General features: G+C 36.6%; 1 protein-coding gene across 2 annotated transcripts in view; it reads right to left on the minus strand.

The window, feature by feature from the left end:
• The window catches only part of LOC102965354 (zona pellucida binding protein), a 115,283-nt gene that overhangs the window by 34,458 nt on the left and 59,217 nt on the right, over positions 1 to 21,608 (minus strand). For both annotated transcript variants that reach the window (XM_042963221.1, XM_042963214.1), the window contains one exon: positions 2,907 to 3,084. In XM_042963221.1, the coding sequence (XP_042819155.1) occupies positions 2,907 to 3,084 (178 nt within the window). The remainder of the gene's footprint in view (positions 1 to 2,906; positions 3,085 to 21,608) is intronic.

The following is a 21,608-nucleotide window of genomic DNA, read 5'->3' on the forward strand; positions in this document are numbered from 1 at the left end:
ATTTTGATACACACCAGAGTTTTAAAACCACTGCCAAAGTTTAAGAAGAAAAAGAAGGTGTAGTGGGAAATTATGTCAAAAAACGTTATTTGACATTCAGGTGTTTTTCTAAGGCAATTAAATACGAATAAAATGGAGAAAAATAAAAACAAGATAAGAGTTTTACAGAAATAATACAAACTACAGAAATCATCCAGGAAATCAAATTTCAGAATCTGTGTTTTAAAAAAAATTATATTAGAAAACAATATAATCTTCTAGCTGGTCTTTGGTTATATTATCTTTATAATCTATGAACGTATGAGACATCTAGTATTCACAGACTTAATTAGAATCTTCTTTCTTCAGCATCAAAATGATTGACAAAATCATGACAAAACTAAGCAATGCTAAATATGAAATGAGAGAAGTATTTTACAGTGAAAATTAATTTAAAATGCTAAACGAATTAGAAATGAGAAAGATAACATAGGTAAAAATGTTAAGCCTCCACTAGTTTATAAGCAAGCAATCTTTATCTGTCATCTAGAAGTAAAATCACAGAAGTAAAGTATGACATCCAAAAAAGAAGAAAACACCCGCTGTTCACTTAATCTACTGCTGAGAAAGTAAACGTATTTTTCTCACATTCATGTCCCAATCAATCCTCTTTGTTAAACATAAACTTGCTGTCTCTTCATTTTGGAAATAAGTTGTTTTACAAAGTACCTCATGTTTTCATTTGCTTCTCTCTAGCATTCCATTTTATACCAAGTAGATTTAAGTTCATTTAGTATGCTAATTTTGTCTTGTAACTAATGGCACATTTAATACCGGCTTCCAATTCAAAGGATGAGTTAAATATCTTTTTGGGTAGCATTTGCTCTCTAAAAATTTTGGAGCGATGGCCTCATGTAATATAGACAAAAGTACTGTATGCGATGGTCACATTATACTTAATGAGTTCTGTTTTAAAAAGGCAGCTCAGTCTTACTTCATTCGTGTAACAGAAATGATGACAGCACAAAGGTAATTCTAAATTAAAACATTTATTTACCATATGTTGGCATAAAATGAAATTTAGCAAATCACTAGTTAATAAGTATACTGAGCAATGATAATGATCCCATAAAAATGAAAAAAAAAAAATGTTCTTTCTCCCCTCCACTCAAAGATAGGACTCCTGCTGCCACATTAAATTTGTACCCTTCCACTCTGCCCTCTCCAAGCCCAGCTAAACCCAGAGCTCTTCTGACAGCACCCCTCTAGCCCTGGTTATGCAACCTCCCCGCCCCCCCCCCCCCAACCTGATGCTCCTTCAGGCCCCTGACTTGGCTAGAACTGCTATCCCTGCATGTTCAAAGTCCTACCTCAAGTCTCACATCAACCCAGAAAGCCATGTCTAATGACATCCTCTGTGACCCAGCCTATCTGTAACTCAGTTTCCTTTATATCATTTCCTTTTCATTCTCTTCCCTATGCCTCTTGTTCCCTAACTGTTCTACGAATGCATTTCCTGTGTCTGTAAACTCTGTGGGCACAGACCCCATGTCTGGGAGAACAAAATAGTATAACAGAGGCAGGAAATACTTCTGAGACTTGTAAGTTTCATTACATACTTCCCATGGGGTCTGTTGTCAGGAATAAAACAATTATTTTAATGAACTTGATCAAACAGGATGATGCATAACAGACTGAATGTTATAATTGCATGGCAAAATGAGAGAATGTGACAACTGTATTATCCAAAATTGTATAAATGCAAAAAAATTTTCAGTAGTAAAATTTTTATGCTTCTCAGAGATTCAACCCTATTATTTCACTTGAAAAAGCTATGCTTAACTATTTCAAAATTCTTGGAATTAATGACATACAAATATTTAAGCTTTTTAGTTTATCTTAGGTCTTTATAAAGTGAAAATATAAATGCATTTAATAGACAGCTAAACTACCAGGTTCTGGTCTCACTGTTTGGTATTTCCAGGGTTTCTTCACCATTATCTGTGCTCTAAAGTGATATACATAATCACAGATTATCAAAATAGTTACACAGTTGGTACATGTGTTTTGTTAAATCTGTGTCATATTTCCTAAGATAATTTTTCAAGTACATTTTGTCAAATTTCATATCCTTAACCAAAAACTCAATCAGAAAAAAAAAGGAAAAGTATTATCTACCAATTAAGTCAAGCAAAGGAAAAAGAAAATTTAGTGCTCTATTATACTAAAAGGATTTTGATCTAACTTAAGATAGAGAGTAGAAAAGAACAATCAGAGAAGACTGAATGAAAATGGTACTAATTTACTGATGTTGCTATTAGAAAGCCTTTTAAAACTGAAGATTAATTGCCTCATTCAACTTTTGAAAACAGAAATTCAAAGACTCTGAATCCATGAATTAACTTATTCTAAACAGCCGCTATAGAACTCTCTTCTTTAATAAGGAAAAGACAGATGAAAGCCAGATAGCACAGATAGCTCCAGATAGCCCTGGAGCTCCGATCAAAAGTCAGAAAAAAAACAACTGATAAGAAAATAATTCATATACTTATTGCAAAAAAGAGAAAGTAAGAATATAGCTAGTCTAAACTGTACAAATGTAAACTCATCAATAACGGATTCTAAAAAATAGAATTTGTCTCTTTTTAGGGTAAGTAAATGACTCACATCCATTATCTGTGTGTCCTCCCAGACAACTGCCTAACGCCCCTAACCCCTCTTTGCTAGAATATTAATACAAGGCCCAAGTTAAGCCAGCTTTTTTTTCTTTTGTATCTTCAAGCTCACGTAGTCTTTTCAAACACACTGCTTAAAATCAGCTAAAGATCTAAGTGATAGTAAAAATAAATACTAGGCATTCACTTAGGGTCATGAAAAGAAGGAAGGTTTCATAAATATAAACCATGAAATTATAGTTCATTACATACCACAGCATTCAGGACATTTTGGATGTTTTAGGGTATTCATTCCATACCCTGGAAAGCAGCGATTAATCCATACCATTTGAAGAGTACCTTCAATATAGTATATTTCGGGCAATGGCTCTGCACGTCTGCCTAGAACTTCTACTTGTTGATTAAAAAATCTCTCTATAAGATTTTTAGCCTAAAATTGAAATACAATATGAGAAAATTATTACCAGAAATAAGTTAATTTTAGAACAAATAAGGGTGCTTACATATTTAGAGGCAGTGAAAACAAATTCCTGAGGTCCTTATTTATTCTTGCATTCACAGGATATAAATAACATATAAAAATTTGAAAATGTCACCTATAAACATCAGATTTCCAAATAGACTTCAAATACAGCTACAAAGAAACCATTTGGATATATAACCAGCATTTTGGCCCCTTTGGATTTTGAATAATATATGAATGGGCATATGAGCAAAATCAAAACAGCTCTTTGTGGAGTTAAATATACTCTAAGAAATGTACTCCAACAATTAACGTGCTTTAAAAATGTACTTTAAGAATCTTTAAAAAGCATTCCTTTAAAAAGGAATAACCTCTACTCTTTCCACAAAGAAAAATTAGGTTTAAAATCAAGAGGAAATACAGCAAATGTTAAAATTTCCACTTCTGTGCTCCCAAAATTAAATTAACAAAATAATTAAGGCATCATTCTGATCTATAATTAATTACCTTTTTGCCTGTAATAATTATTCTGGTGTGAGTCTTAAAATTAACAAGAGATTTTTATGCTTTTCAGTGTTAAAGCAGGAAATAGGGGCATGAGTTCAAACCCTCTACAAGCCAGTAAGTTCTCCTCAATTTTACCACTCTAACTGGGAACTTCGAATCAGGTCAGGAGCACAAATGAATGGACTCATGCTGATCTCTAACCACTGAAGGTGTACCTCAACTTACTGACTTCTTCGCATTTCTTGCAAATTTTCCTTGCATGAAAATTCATTCTAAATAATTATACCAATGTTTTCAATATACTGCATTTAAGGCAAATATTCTATTCGTCAATTACTTACCAGCTTTCTATAGTTTAAATGGTTTGTTTTTGCTTTTGATAAACTTTGGTAAATTTGTTACTGTTTATTTGGTTAAACATAAATTTGGGGTAAGGAAATACTTAAGAATTAATTAGATATAAATCTGGTATCTGATTAGCCATATTTAAATGCCAGACCATAATTAAAAGTTACAGGAGCACAAACATAATCACTCAGCTTCCTAACACCACCTCTAACTAACTAACTAACTAAATCACTGCAACTAAACATGAGAAAACCTGTTAGGGAGAAAAATGATCAGATAAATTAGATTCCTGTTTCCTATTTTCCCTCTAAAAAGAATAAGGATAGATCTCTGATTAAAAAAAAAAAAGGCAAAAAATTGTTTGAATCATTAATTAAATTTTTTATAGTAAGTATGTTGATGGTTGATGTGGGGTTAATTACTTATACCAAAGGGTGAAACTGACAAATTCTCTGAGTGGGTAAGGATTACAAATTTTAACATAAAACTTTTTGAATCAGTGTGGATGATATAAGAAGAAACTGTAATTATAGAAACCCTCCATAAATTAATCATCTGGTCTAAGATATAAAGACTATACCTGGCTGAATAAATACCACACTTCCCAGCCCATGCTACTCCTTCCTTCACCACCCTCAAAAAACTTTAAAGAATGATTAAGCATATACGGAAGGACTATGTTCTACAACGACTGGTCATTAATTACAGGGCTGGAATGAGAAGCCATTACTATCTCAACAATGAACAGCCTGTAAAGTGTATGAACTTTTACAGAGAGAAGTTGAACAGCTTATGTTAAATACCACAGTCTGCTCCACTGACCATGCCAACCAAGTTAGGTAGTGAACAAAAGTGACTGGAAAGGCTGTCCTATCTGCTTAATACATTAAGCATTACATTAGCCCAGAAGGCAGTAACTACTTAACATTATGGTAGTTCTGTAATAGATCACACATGCCATACATTGTATAAGACTAGAGTCCAACTGGAGCTCCAATATCTACTGGGGAGAACTAATATCTTCCAGGTGTTAGGGTATTACACCTGTAAGTTAGAGTCCTCTAGAAACTCTTGGTGAACGCCTACATTTGGAAACCTCTGTGGAAAAAATAACTATGGTCATCAATTGGGGATGGAATTAAGAAACAAAAATGGAGACAGAAGCTTAAAGGTGTCTTGGATGTAATGGACAGAGCTGTGAATTTGCACAAAAAAGATCAGAGATACTAGTGCTCAGGGAGCAAGTGAGAGAAAGGACATCCTATCTCACAAGAGAAGGTCCCAATGGAGAACTATAAAAAATGATTAAACAGAAATACAAAGTCGTCTTCGTGGCAGGAACACTATAACATGGGTACTGTGTACACATCAGTGAGTTGGGCACAGAACTAGGGGATAAAGCTCAGTCTCAAAGCAGGACCGAAAGCAGGAGGAGGAAAGTACAAGTTTATATAACAGTGTGAAATCCATAGAAGTTGGAACCCGTTCCTGAGATGCACACTGAATCCCAGCACTTCAGAACAGAAAAGGTTAAATTTGCAAGGTGGAGATGACTTCAACCCTGCAGCAAAAGACCAAAGAATCTACTCTTCACTTAGCGATGCCACTGAAGTACTGATTGTTCCAGAGGGATTAAAACTTGCACTGGAACACAAGGCTCTTAAGGAAGAAAGATTAAAGGCAAACTAATTCATGTTTTGAAATTATTGAGATTTAAATGGTCATATTAAGAATTTTTAAAGTAGTATATTACTAATTGAAAAAAGCAAGTTGCAGGCAGTGGGAGTATGGAAAACACATTTAAAAATACAAGAAACTGGGGCACCTGGGTGGTAAGTTGGCTGAGTGTCTAACTTTGGCTCAGGTCATGATCTCATGGTTCACTGGCTCACTGCTGTCAGACTCTCAGTCAGCATAGAGCCCGCTTTGGATCCTCTGTCCCCTTCTCTCTGCCCCTCCCCCACACACACCCTCCCCTCCCCCGAAAAGTACAAGAAACAATTTCCATTTTCAACTATATGGCGTCCTAGATACCCTGAAAAATCCTCCTGCTAAAAATCACCTAACTGAATATATTTCAACAATGAGAGAAGATAAAAGGAGGAGGCTAGGAAGAGACAGAGAGGGAGGCCAAAAATGAGGAAAAAACTACAAATGTAATAGTAGCTAGATTCCTGATTCATTTCATGCCAGTCTGAGTATTCCAGAGTGTTTTAATTTACCAGCCTAAAGACATAGGGGAAAAAGTCTTAAACCTGTTTAAAAAAAAAAAAAAGACTGTAAAAAACTGAGCCAAGAAAAACATTCAATCACAAAAGGGAATCAACAAGAAAGCTTCTTTACCAAAGCTGAGGGAGGAAGGGTGTTGGAAGGGGACTATGGAGTGGAGGGCTGGGGAAAGCAAAAACTCCTCTGGGAATTCCTACACAATGGTTTGCTTTCAAGTGGGTTTGGGTTTTTATTGCATTTTCTATGTGGTATAAGATCCCCAAACTAGAAGTTAACATAAAATGTGGCTTTTTTTGAGAACAACCCTGGAGAGTTAGGCAGAAGCAAACCCAGAAATCCTGCAGAAGCGTACCCACAACTTAGGCAAAGGGACTATCTACCAATAAAGGCTGATAAACATGACTTCAGCAACCAGAACTATAAGGAAAAGGATGAAATGAGAAGCAAAAGGAGAAACAGCAAACCGCCAAATTAGAACATCGAGAAAGTCACACAACAGAATTTCAGTTACCTAAGACACAAAAATGATATACAGTATGTTTAAAATACATAAAGACACAAAAGTGATATGAAAACATGAAAAAGGAAATTTATACCATAAAACAAGGTAAAGTACATTTGTAAAACAACCTCCCTAAACTACAAATGATAAATGGCTTGCAAACTGGAGTGAAATTAGAAACTCAATGGACAGACTGAACATCAGAATAGGCCCAGTGGGAGGCAAAATAATGTAATACAATAAATATCTGAGATTACTCAATACAGAACATAAAAAAGAAAAAAGTAGGACAGTAGCAGAAATATGGAGAAATCAATGAGATCATCTAAAACATATTAAAAATAGAAGTTCTAGAGAAACAAATGGGGCAAAAAGGTAATTTTCAAAGTTATTCCAGCAGAAACATTCCAGAAAGGATGACGGCAATGAATCCTCAGATCTCAATGGAAAAATAAATTCTGGGAGAAAAATATGACATGAGAAGGATGGACAGAGATGCAAGAAGGAAAAGTTAACAAGGAAATGGATAAAACTGTGGATCTATCTACATAGACATTGAAATATTGAAACAATATTAATAATAATAAGAAAAACTTTTAAAAGAACTAAAATAGTGTTGAAAAAAACCCATAAAAATGATCAGGTCATCAGAGTTATAGGTCTTTATGTCCCTTGTACTTTTTTGGAAACTAAAATAAGTAACTTTTGGTTCTGCTATCAAGAATACATCTTGGGGTGCCTGGGTGGCTCAGTCGGTTAAGCGGCCAACTTCGGCTCAGGTCATGATCTCGCAGTCCGTGGGTTCGAGCCCCGCGTCAGGCTCTGTGCTGACAGCTCAGAGCCTGGAGCATGTTTCAGATTCTGTGTCTCCCTCTCTCTGACCCTCCCCTGTTCATGCTCTGTCTCTCCCTGTCTCAAAAATAAATAAAATGTTAAAAAAAAATTAAAAAAAAAAGAATACATCTTAAAATTTGAAGCAAACCCACAAAAAGAGTAAGAAAAGAATGTATAACATCCAAATAACAGAGGGAAGATAAAGTTTAATCAATCCAAAAAATATATATAGGGAAGGAACAAAACCTGAAGAATAGAAAACCAGTGTAACTGGTATGTAGTGGAATGATAGAAACCAATCCACATAAAGCAGTCGTTTTATTTGAAAATAATAAGGCAATGGACAAGGCAGGATATGAAACAGAATTATTTCTTTTTACAAGGCACAAGGCACAATCAACTGAAAGAAAGCAGAATCAAAGGGAAAATGTTATAAAGAATAGACGGAAGCACCCCCCCCCCCCATAGAAGGGTGTTGTATTTAAATCCAAATGTAATTAAATTAAATGTAACTGGTCTAAATATTCCAATTAAAAAGCAGAGATTGTTAATTGGACTTAAAAGATTGTTAATTAGATTGTTAATTTGGACCCCCAAAAGAAAGACATCAATAAGATGGCAGAACAGGAGTCCCAGTTTTCACCTTACACAGAAACACTGTTTGGACAGTAATCTGTGGGTGAAAACACTTTGTAAGAACTCTTCAATATATACTAGAAATGTTCCAGCATCCCCATGGACCACAAAACCCAAGATAGGATACACTGAAAATGGTTAGAAGAACAGTTTCACTTTGACTACATCACTGCTCCCCTGGGGGCCAGCAAAACTCAAAACCTGGAAAGATCCTTCTGGCCCACAACTTATCCCACGGGGGAGAGACAGTGCCATGTGAAGGTCTGGCTTCCCAGCCTTGTGGAGCACTGTCCATGAGGCCTGCTCCTGGAGGTCTACTTCTCTGTCTGCACCCAGAACTCAGAGGAAATCAGCAAGGCTGGATCATCTAGGGAAAGCTACGAACAAAGAAAAGGGATGGAGTCTCATGGGAATGAGCCAGGACACCATGAACTCCAACAGATGGCACGCAGAGCTAAGCAACCAGAGTGAAATTGAGTAACAAGTTTAACTCTGCAAAATGTGGAAAATGTATACAAACCTGAAATTCCCTTTCAGGAAAGAGGGAGAGAAATGGCACTCGTACCCATCGGCCAAGAATCTAAGTGGACTGCTTCAGGGAAAAGAGAAAGGTGACCCTTTGGGCAGCTGGCATGACTCCACAGGCTACACAGGGGCAAAATAATCAAAATACTTCCTTCAGTAGGGAGGGAGAAAAGTGGCACTGTCACACAAAGCCCTGGCATTTCAGGCCATCGCCAGAGGGAAAAGGACTGAGTTGCCCTAAATACCTGATATGGTTCTCGGTACCCAGCATGGCTCTATCGGATCGAGGAAGGGAAACAATTCTAATACATTTCCCCCAAGAGACAGAGCTAGGGGAATTCAGCAAGTGCATCCACTGAAAAGGTTTAAGAGATTCCCCTCCCCACCTTGCCCCACCAAATCTCTAGTCAGGTCATTCTCTCCTAAAGCAAGACCACAAAGATTGGAGAAAGTGGCAATTTCTTTAAATGTTCAGACACCAGCCAAAGCCACCAGGATCACAAATCATCAGGGAAATATGACACCATAAAGGAACAACAACAACAAAAAAGTTCCAATAGTTGACTACAAAGATATGAAGATCCATGAATTGCCTAACCAAGTATTCAAAATAAATTTAAAGAAGCTCAGTAAGCTACAAGAAAACACTGAGAAATAACAAAACAGGAAACAATAAACAAATAAAATTTCAACAAAGAGACAGAAACCATAAAAAAGAACCAAACAGAAATTCTGGTATGAAGAACACAATGACTGAATGGAAAAATTCAAGAGAGAGCTTCAAAGGCAGATTTGATGAAGCAGAGAAAAAAAAAAAACCCAAAACCCAAAAACCAAAAAAAAAAAAAAAAGAAACCAGCAAACTTCACAGACAGATCATTTGAAATTATCCAGTCTAAGAGAAAAGAAAAAGTGAAAAAACCCACAAGACTCATTTGACATCATCAACTAAATCAATATATGCATTATGGAGGTCCCATAATATAAGAGAAACACAAAGAAATTAGAAAGCTAATTTAAAGAAATAAAACCAAAGAACTTCCTAAATCTGGGGAGAGGAACAGACATCCAGATTCATGAAGCTTAAAGAATCCCAAAAGGGTTGTACTAATCAGTACTACCAAGGACACCAAGAAATATTATAACTAAAATTGTCAAAGTTCACCAAGACTGAATTATGAAACCAGCTGGAGAAAAACAACCAGTCAAAAAAGGGGTACCCCTACCACCTTAGGATATCAGTGGATTTCTCGACAGAAACCGTGCAGGCAGAAAAGTGTGTAATAATATATTCAAAGTTCAGGAAGAAAAAGAAACTGCCAACAATACCAAAAATACCATACCCATCAAAACTGCCCTTTAATAATGAAGGAGAGGAGACTTTTCAAACTGAAGGAGTTTGACACCACCAGAAGCCCCAGAACCTCAGGGAGAGCACTGCCTTGCAAGTTAGAGGGAGTTCATCAAGACGAAGTAAGACGATGTTAGATTGCAACATAAAGAGAATGAAAAGTGTAAATCTCGCTGGTAAAGGTAAATATATATGCAAATACAGAATAACGGAATACTATAAGGGTGACGCACACATCATACTTAAAGCTAGTAAAAATGTTAAAGACATAAGTATTAACAATAAATGCAACTACGAAAATCTGTTCATGGATGTACAATACAAAAGGTGTAAACTGTGACCCCAATAACAAAGTGTCAGGGGAGGGGACAAAAATATAGAGTTTTCATATGCAATTACGTTATCCACTAAAACAGACTGTTATAAATGTAAGATTTATATACAAGCTTCATGATAACGACAAAGAAAATATCTCAAGCAAAGAATCAAAGCATATCAGTACAAAAAATTCATCAAAAAACAGAGGAAGACAGCAACAGAGGAAGAGAGTAACGAACTACACAGCAGACCAAAAACAATGAACAAACTGGAAATAGTAAACCCCCACCTAACAATAATTACTTTAAATATAAACAGATTAATCCCCCTCGTCAAAAAGCACAGAGTGGCTTCGTGGATAAAACAAGATGCAACTAACTCTACGCTGCGTACAAGAAAGTGACTTTATATTTAAGGGGATTCACACACAGAAAGTGGAGGATAAAAAGAGATATGCAGATGAAAACCAGGCAGCAAGGATGCTGTTTTTACATCTGGGAAAAAAATCCCCTTCGCAGAATAAAAAACTATCATAAAAGACAAAGAACGTCGTGCATTATGTAATGATTAAAGAGTCAATTCAAAGGGACAATGTAACAATTATAAATATATATGCACCAAACACATACGTTTATATAAACATATAAAGCAAATACTAACAGGACTGAAGAAAAAACACGACATCAACACATAATATTAGAAGACTTCATACTCCAATTTCAATAACGGGTAGAATATTTAGACACACAATCAATAAGGAACCATCAGACTTGGACAACACTATACACCAAACAGATTTAACAGATATATTAAACATTCCATAAACACTCATGTTTTCAGACACATTATTCACAAGAGCCAAAAAGTGAAAGTAACCTGTATGTCTATCAATGGATGAATGGATAAACAAAATTTGGCATAAATGTACAATGGAATGTTAGCCTTTAAAAGGAAGAAAATTGTAAGACATGGTAAAATATGGATGAATCTTGAGAACATTATGCTAAGTGAAATAAGCCAATCACAAAAATTACTATACTACTGAAATTATATGCAATATATAGAAGAGTCAAACTCAAAGGAACAGAAAGTTGAATGGTAGCTGCCAGGACCTGGAGAAGGGGAAATGGGGAGTTAACACGCCTGACCAGCAACTGGTGCTGGTGGAAATACTGCACAGAAAACCCCCAAGACCAGAAAAAGATATAAACAATGCTATCACCCAACATGATATAATCAACTACATACAAAAAAAAAACCACCCAACAAGAATACACTTTTTTTTCCAAGTACTCACACAACATTTACCAAGATAGATCATGTTCTGAACCATCTAACAAAGCTCAACAAATTTAAAAGTACTGAAATCAGTGACATCCTTTGGGTAAATAACCAGTAGTGTGATTGCTGGATCACAGGGTAGTTCTTTGACTTTTTGAGGAACCTCCACGTTGTTTTCCAGAGTGGCTGCACCAGTTTCCATTCCCACCAACAGCACAAGAGGGGTCCCCTTTCTCCACAGCCTTGCCAACATTTGTTGTTTCTTGTGTTGTCCATTTTCGCCATTTTGACAGGTATGACATGGTATCTCATTGTGGTTTTGATTTGCATTTCCCTGATGATGAGTGATATTGAGCATATTTTCATGTGTCTGTTGGCCATCTCTTCTTTGGAAAAATGTCTTTTCTTGTCTTCTGCCCATTTTCAATTGGATTATTTGTTGTTTGCGTGTTGAGTTTGAGAAGTTCTTTATATATTTTGGATACTAACCTTTTATCAGATATGTCATTTGAAAATATTTTCTCCCATTCTGTAGGTTGCCTTTTAATTTTGTTGCCTGCTTCCTTCACTGTGCAGAAGCTTTTTATTTTGATGTAATCCCAACAGTTTATCTTTGCTTTGTTTCCCTTGCCTCAGGAGACATAGCTAGTAATAAGTTGCTACAGCCTGTGTCAGAGAAACTACTGCTTGTGTAGAATTATTATGGCTTCAGGTCTCACATTTAGGTCTTTCATCCATTTGGATTTTATTTCTGTGTAAGGTGTAAGAAAGTGGTCCAGTTTCAGTCTTTTGCATGATCCTGACCAGTTTTCCCAATGCCACTGGTTGAAGAAACTTGTCTTTTTCCCATTGGGATATTCCTTCCTGCTTTGTCAAAGATTAATTGACCATATAGTTGTGGGTCCACTTCTGGGTTTCTATTCTGTTCCACTGATCTATTTTTGTGACAGTACCATACTGTTCTGATCACTACAGCTTTGTAATGTAACTTGAAGTCTGGAATTGTGATGCCTCCAACTTTGCTTTGCTTTTTCAAGACTGCTTTGGCTATTCAGGGTCTTTGTGGTTCCACACAAATTTCAGGATTATCTGTTCTAGCTCTATGAAAAACACTTGTGGTATTTTGAAAGGGATTACATTAAAAGTGTAGACTGCTTTGGGTAGTATGGACATTTTCACAATGCTCGTTCTTCCAGTCCATGAGCATGGAATGTTTTTCCATTTCTTTGTGTCTTCTTCAATGTCTTTTACCAGTGTTTTATAGTTTTCAGAGTATAGATCTTTTACCTCTTTGATTAGATCTATTCCTAGGAATTTTATGGTTTTTGGTGCAATTATAAGTGGAACCGATTCCTTGATTTCTCTTTCTGCTGCTTCATCATCGGTGTATAGAAATGTTAAAATATTTCTGCACATTGATCTTGTACCTTGCGACTTTACTGAATTCGTGTTACCAATTCTAGCAATTTTTTGGAGGAGTCTTTTAGGTTTTCTATATAGAGTATCATGTCATCTGCAAACAGTGAAAGGATAAAAAAAATACTGATTTGAAGGGGATACATGCACTCCAATGTTTATGGCACCATTATCTACCATAGCCAAATTATAGGAAGAGCCCAAATGTTCATCGACTGAAGAATGGATAAAGACATGGTATATTTATAGAATGGAATATTACTCAGACACAAAAAAGAATGAAATCTTGCCATTTACAACAATGTGTATGGAGCTAGAAAGTATTATGCTAAGCAAAATCAGTCAGAAAGACAAATATTCTATGATTTCACTCACTTGAAAGTTTTAAGAAACAAAACAAATGAACACAGGGGGGAAACAGAGAGGGAGGCAAAGTAGGAAACAGACTATTAACCATGAAGAACAAGCTGCTGGTCACCAGAAGGAAGGGAAGTAGGGAAATGGGGGAAACAGGGAATGGGGATTAAGGACGGCACCTGTGATGAGCACTGGGTGATGTAGGAGAGTGATGAACCACTAAATTCTGCACCTGAAACTGATTATCACACTGTGTGTTAACTGGAATTTAAATAAAAACTTGGAGAAATAAAATAAAATCAATAACATGTCAAAATACGTGAGACAGAGCTACAGCCAAGCTGAAATGGAGATCTACAGCATGAACCTTTCTATGAGACAAGACAAAGGAATAGAAGTAACCTGTCTCAAGAAGCTACAAGTAAGACAAGGAAGGAGACAAACAGAAGAAAGGAAATAATAAGGTGGAAGCAAAATTTAATGAAATTGAAAACAGGAAAACAATAAAGTCAGTATCACAAAAAGCTGATTCTTCATAAAGATCGATAAAATTAATAAAGGTCTAATGTGAGTGACAAAAATAAGAGAAGACCCAATGGAAATGTCCGCAATGAAATGGAGAGTATCACTAAGAGACATTAAAGGTCAATAACAGAAAATTCCACACAACTCTATGCTCAAGCGAAGGACAACTGAGAAATGGATTAATTCTTCACACACCACAAACTATAAAAATTCAACTATAATAAAAACAATGATCTGAACAGTTCTGTAACTAGTAAAGGAACTAAACATGTAAGAAAAAGCTCCCTAAATGTTAATATCCAGGTTTCATAAAATTCCAACAAATTTTCAAAAATTAATGCTGAATTTAAAAAATCTCTTGGATGGCTCAGTGGGTTAAGCATCCAACTTTGGCTCAGGTCATGATCTCATGGTTCGTGGGTTTAAGCTCCACATTGGGCTCTGTGCTGACAGCTCAGAGCCTGGAGCCTGCTTTGGATTCCATGTCTCCCTCTCTCTGCTCCTCCCCCACTTTCAGTCTGCCTCTCTCTTTCTCAAAAATAAATAAACATTAAAAAATAAATTAAAGGAGGGGTACCTGGGTGGCTCAGTCAGTTAAGGATCTGACTTCAGCTCAGGTCATGATCTCATGGTTCATGAGTTCAAGTCCCGCATCAGGCTCTGTGCTGACAGCTCAGAGCCTGGAGCCTGCTTAGGATTCTGTGCCTCTCTCTCTGCCCCCTCCCCCACTCATGCTCTGTATCTCTCTCTGTCTCTTTCTCTCTGAAAAGTAAATAAACACTAAAAAAAAAATTAATTAATTAAAGGAAAACTATGGACTAATATCTCTCATGAACTTACATGCAAAAATTCTCAATATTAAACTAAATCCAACATGACCATGTGTGATTTATTTCATATATACAAGGTTGCTTCAATATTCTAAAACCAATCAATGTAATCCACAAGTAAAAGAAGAGAAATCATATGATCATAACAATTAATTAACTCAGAAAAGTCTTGGACAACATCCAATACCTACTGTTAATAAAAATTTTACCAAAGTAAGATTACAGGGGCACGGTCTCAAAATCATTTACAAAAAGCATCTATAAAACACCTATAAGAAATGTCGTACTTCATGCTGAAAGAATGGATGCTTTCTCCATAAGCTCAGAAAAAGGAAATCTACTCTCACTACTCATATTCAAACTCATAAAGCACTGGATGCTTTGGCTACTTCAAGAAGTCAAAAAAATCAATATGGAGGCAAATGCACAGACTGGAAAGGAAAAAAATGAAACTGGAGATGACAGGATCGTCAGCAAAGGAAATCTCAAGGAACATAAAACACTCCACAATACAAAAGACCTAGAACTAATATGCAAGTTCAGCAAGGACCTCAGAAACAAGATCAACACATACTGATAAAGTGCATTACTAGGCATAAACGGTGAACATAAGGAAACTAAAATTAAAACACAGTATTTCCTTTTTTTTTTTTAAGTTTCTTTGAGAGAGAAAGAGAGAGAGGGAGGGAGAGAAGGCATGTATGTGCTCGTGAGCAGGAGAGGGGCAGAGAGAGAGGGGAGAGAGCATCCAAAGCAGGCTCCACGCTGTCAGCACAGAGCCCAATGTGGGGCTCAGTCCCAAGAACTGTGGGATCATGACCTGAGCCAATGTCAAGAACTGGAGACTCAACCAACTGAGCCACCCAGGGACCCCAAGACACAGTTCATGCTAGCAGGTTATGTATGCTAAAAATTACAGGAAGGTGATTTAAAAAATTAAAGAAGACTTAAAGAGATATAGAGACAGCACGTTCATGGATTAGAAGAACGAACACAGTCAAAGTGTTAAGTTATTCCCAAACTTCTACAAAGGTGGGTTTGGCTCCAAGACCACTACAGTAAAGTGCATATCACAAAAAAATGAGTCAAATGAAGTTTTTGTTTTCCCTGGGCATACATAGAAAAAATTGTACTTTCACAATACTGTAGTTTATTAAGTGTGCAACAGCTTTCTGTCTAAAAAACCAATGTACGTACCTTAATTAAAAATTACTTTTTGGCTAAGAAACACTAGCCTTCATCTGAACTATCAGGAAGTCGCACTTCTGCTGGTGGAGGGTCCTGCCTCGATGCTGGCGGCTGCTGACTGATCAGGGTGGCGGCTGAAGGATGCGGTGGCCGTGGCAATGTCTTAAAATCAGACAACGATGAACTCTGCTACAGCAACTGACTCTTGCTTTCACAAATGATTTCTCTACAGCATGTGATGCTGTTTGATGGCATTTTACCCACATAATTTCCTTCAAAATTGGAATCAATCCTCTCAAACGCGGCCACCACTGCTTCACCTGCCAGGTTGATGGAATGTTCTAAATCCTTTATTGCCATTCCCACAATCTTCACAGCATCTTCACCAGCTGTGGCTTCCATCTCAAGAAACCACTTTTTTCCTCCTCCCTGAGAAGCAACTCCTTATCTGTTCAACTTGTATCATGAGACGCAGCAATTTGGTCTTCAGGCTCTACTTCTGATTCCAGTTCTCTTGCTGTTTCTGCAGCGGCTTCTTCCCCTAAGTCTGGAAACTTCAATTTGTAAAAAACAAAACAAAACAAAACAAAAAAACAACGTAGTATCTGTGAAGCGCAATAAAGCAAAGCCAACACAACAAGGTGCCCCTGGGCAGGACTGATCAGCAGAATTCCTACAAGAATCCCAAAGGTTTTTGCAGACATACACAAACTCATTGTAAAATGTATTTAATGGAGCACGAATATTAAAATAGTGAAAGCAATCCTGAAAAGACAGGAATACAATGCGATGAATAACTGCCCGTCATTAAGGCTGTCTTGGCTGAAACAGTGAGGTATTGAGGGAGGCATAAACACAAAGACAGGAAAATAATAAAGAACCCAGAAAGAGGGCCACACAAATACTCTCAGCTATGGTTTAACAAAGGTACTAAAGCTATTCAGTGGATAAAGGACAGCATTTTTAACAAATGAGGAAGAAATGCAATACCCAGGGGCAAAACAGTAACAACAAAAATAGCCTTGCCCTAAATCTCATGTATAAAGCAAAAGCTAACTGAAAATGATCACAGATACCAATGGAAAATGTAAAAAAATTTAAAAAGGGAGGAAAATCTTCAGAATGTAGGACTATGCAGAGTTCCTGTATTTGACCCAAAAAAAGCACAACCCATAAAAGGAACAATTGATACACTTGAACTCATAAAAATGATACACTTTTTTCCTTAAAAACCCATGTGAAGAGGAAGAAAGGAGAAGCTAAAATCTAGGAGAAAATATTTACAAACAACCTCTCAGAAAAAGACTACATCTAGAATATACAAAGAGCCCTCCTCACTCAACAGTAGAAAAGCAAACAATTCAGGCAGAAAATGAGCATCAGATACTTCATCAAAAAGGAAGTGCAGGTGGCAAATAAGCATAACAAAACCTGATCAACATCATTAGCAACTAGGGAAATGCAAATGCCAACCATCATGGGATACTGCTAAGTAACTTTCATGGAGACAAACTCAACAACAGTTACACAATACCACATGCGGAGTAGGGCACAGAGAAACTGGACCACGCACTGCTGATGGGAACGGAAAATTAACTGTAATATCACCCACAATTAGTCTTCCGACACGATAAATTATTTTCACATGAAAACTTGTACACAAAGTTTACAAAAGCTTTAATTTTAACAGTCAAAACTTGGGATCGGTCCGGATGTCCTAGAACAGATTAAAAGCTAAACAAGCTGTATAGGTATATGCCCTGTGGGACACTAACTCAGTAAAGTAAAGGAACAGACTACTGATAGATGTACCACCTCGGATGAATCTGTAGGAAATTATGCTGAGGGGGAAAAAAAGTCAACAGCAAAAGGTTACATTCTCCAAGATTCCTTTGTTGTAATTTTTAAAATGATGAAACTTTAGAAAAGGAGGGCAGAATTAAGAATTAATTAATTAAGAATTAACATCACACATTAAGGAGAGGGGTGGGAGGGGTGAGGAAAGAGGAGGGCATAGTTATGAAAAAGCAGCACAGGAACCCTTGCAGGACCGAAGTATCTGTATCCGGACTATGGTGGTGGATATATGACTCCGCACAAATGATAAAACATCACAGAACTTAACACACAGAAATGAATACAAGTGAACTGGCCAAAGAAAAAGGACAGCAGTGGATTTTACCAATGTCAATACCCCCTCCTGGGAGACTGTTCTCTGTCGGTACGGTTGCAAGACGTCACCATTGGGAGAAACTGGGCAAAGGGTACAAGGGATTTCTCTGGAATATTCTTACAGCTCTATTTTACTTAAAACTCTCCTCAATTTTTTCATGCAAAATAAAAAGCTGAAGGAGTTCCTCACCACCAGACTGGCCTTATGAGAAATGTTTAAGGGAGTGCCTTAAGCTAAAAGGAAAGCATGCTAATTAGTAACCAGGAAAACATGTGAAAGTGCACATTTCAAGGTCAATGTACAGTGGAATTCTGAATAATCTAGTGTTAACTGCTTAATCACTTACAAATACTGTATGAAGAACAAAAGACAAATAGTAAAAAAATAACTATGATCATAATAAATACAGTAATTAGTTAACGCACACGCAAGGTAAGGAGATTTAAATAGAGGGGCGCCTGGGTGGCTCAGTCGCTTGAGCATCTGACTCTTGATTTCACTTCAGGTCATGATCTCTCAGTTCATGAGTTCAAGCCCCATGTCGGGCTCTGCATTGGCAGTGTGGAGCCTGCTTGAGATTCTCTCTCTCCTTCCCTCTCTACCACTCCCCTGCTACTTCCCTCTCTCAAAATTAAGTAAACATCAAAAAAAAAAAGTTTAAATAGAGACATAAAAACATAAAACACTAAGGGGAGTAAAAATATAGAGAGCTTCAGAATGCATGTGAAACTTTCTCAATTGAAAAAAAATTTTTATGTTTATTTTGAGAGAGAGAGAGAGAGAGAGAGCAAGCACAAGCAGGGCAGAGGCAGAGACAGAGGACAGAGAGAGAATGTCAAGCAAGCTCCATGCTGTCAGTCCAGTGCCCAATGCGGGGCTCATGACCTGAGCTGAAATCAAGAGTCATGTGCTTAACCAACTGAGCCACCCAGGCGCACCCAAAATGCATGTGAACTTAAAGTGTTAGCAGTTTAAAATAAGATGTTATAAGATGTTTTATGTAATAATCTGTGAAAGCAAAGCAAAAACCTACAGTAAGTACACACAAGAGGAAGAAATCTACATATAACATTACAGGAGCACCTGGGTGGCTCAGTCAGTTAAGCATCAAGCTCTTGAATGGGCTCAGATCATGATCTCACTGTGGTGAGATAGAGCCCTGGGTCAGGATCCATGCTGGGAATGGAGCCTACTTAAAACTCTTTTTCTCCCAGTCTCTCTGCCTCTCCCCCAACTAACACTCTCACAATCAATCAATCAATCAAATTTAAACATAACATTATAAAAAATGTTCAAATCACAAGGAAAGTGAGCAAGAGAAAAAGGAAAAAAGGAATTACACAAATCAATAGGGAAACAGACATAATAGACCAGATAAACTTAACATACAAAATACATTCCACCAAATAGCTGCATAATAATACAGTTTCTTCTCAAGTGAACATGAATCATTTTCCAGAACACAACATATGTTAGGCCACAAAAGAAATTTAAGAAGACTGAAATCTTATGATTACTATAAGCATCTTTTCCAACCACTATGGAATGAACAAGATGCCTAACCACAAGAAATCTGGAAAACTAACAAATACAGGAGGGTTAAACAACATGATACTAAATAAGCAATAGGTCAAAGAAGAAATCAAAAGAAAAATTTTAAAAATCTTGAACCAAATGGAAACTGAAATACAACACAGTAAAACTTAACGGAACACAGCAAAAGCAGCTCTTTGAGGGAAGTCTATAGTGATAAATGCCTAGCTTAAGAAACAAGAAATATCTCAAATCACTTAACTTTACACCTCAAGGAACTAGAAAAGAACAAACGAAGCCCAAAGAAAAGAAGAAAGTAGAAGGAATAAAACAATAAAGATCAGAGCAAAATAAAGATTCCAAAAAGACAATAAAAAAAATCAACAAAAAGCAGTTAAAAAAAACACAAAAAATATGGACTTTTACCTACACTCACCAAGAAGAGAGCAGATTCCAGCATATAAAATCAGAAATGAAAATGGAGACATTACATACCATACCACAGAAATACAAAACACGAGAAACTATTATGAACAATTATATACCAACAAGATTGGACAACCTAAAAGAAATGAATAAATATATAGAAACATACAACCTACCAAGAATGAATCATGAAAAAAGAGAAAATCTGAACATATCAATTACTCATAAGGGGCCTAAATCAACAATCAAAAACCCTCCCAACAACCAAAGTCCAGGACCAGACAGATGGCTTCACTGGTGAATTTTACCAAAAATTCAAAGAAAAAATTAATACCAATTTTTCTCAAATTAATAGAATTTTTCTCAAATTATTTAAAAATACATACAAAAGGAGGGAACACTTTCAAACTCATTTTATGAGGCCAGCATTACCTGATACAAATACCAGACAAGGACACTACCAGAAATGAAAACTGAGGTCACTATCCTGGATGAACAGACATGCAAAAATCCTCTACAAAACATTAGTAAACCAAATTCAACACTACATTAAGAGGATCATACATCAGGGCGCCTGGTGGCTCAGTCGGTTGAGTGTCCAACTTCGGCTCAGGTCATGATCTCACAGTTTGTGAGTTCAAGCCCCACGTCGGGATCTGTGCTGACAGCTCACAGCCTGGAGCCTGCTTCAGATTCTGTGTCTCCCTCTCTCTCTACCCATCCCTCACTAGTACTCTGTCTCTCTCTCAAAAATAAATAAAAACATTAAAATAATAAAATTTTTTTTAAAAAAAAGCATCATACATCATGATCAGGTGACATTTATCCCAAGGCTACAAGGAAGCCTCAACATAAACAAATGCATCAGTACAATACACCGGATTAAGAAAATGAAGGATAAAAATCATATGACCATCTCAATAGGTGGTTAAAAATCATGACAAAATTCACCATCCATTACGATAAAAATTCTCAATAAAGTGGGTTCAGAGGAAATGAACTTCAACATAACAAAGGCCATATATGACAAACCCCCAGCTGACATACTCAGCAGTGAAACTTTCAAAGTCTTCCTCTGAGATGGGAAACCCAGGCAGATGCCCACTCTCGCCACCTTGATTCAACACAGTACGGGAAGCACCAGTCAGAGCAAGGAGATACAGAACAGTTCAAGGCATCAAAGAAGGAAAAGGCATTCGACTGGAAAGGAAGAAGGACTCTATTTGCAGATGGGAGGGTGTTATATGTAACAACCCTAATGACTCCACCTACAAAGAAAAAAAACTCTGTAAAACAAATGAATGCAGAAAAGTTGCAGGTTATAAAATCAACATACAAAATTAGCTTCATTTCTGTACTTTAAAAATAAAACATCAGAAAGATAAACTAAGAAAACAATCCCACACAAAATTATATATCAGAAAGAATAAAATACCTAAAAATAAATGGAACCAAAGAGGTGAAACACTTACGTACTGAAAACTACAAGACAGTAATGAAAGAAACTGAAGA

Source organism: Panthera tigris, chromosome A2 (genome assembly GCF_018350195.1).
Source record: "Panthera tigris isolate Pti1 chromosome A2, P.tigris_Pti1_mat1.1, whole genome shotgun sequence".
Taxonomy (NCBI): domain Eukaryota; kingdom Metazoa; phylum Chordata; class Mammalia; order Carnivora; family Felidae; genus Panthera; species Panthera tigris.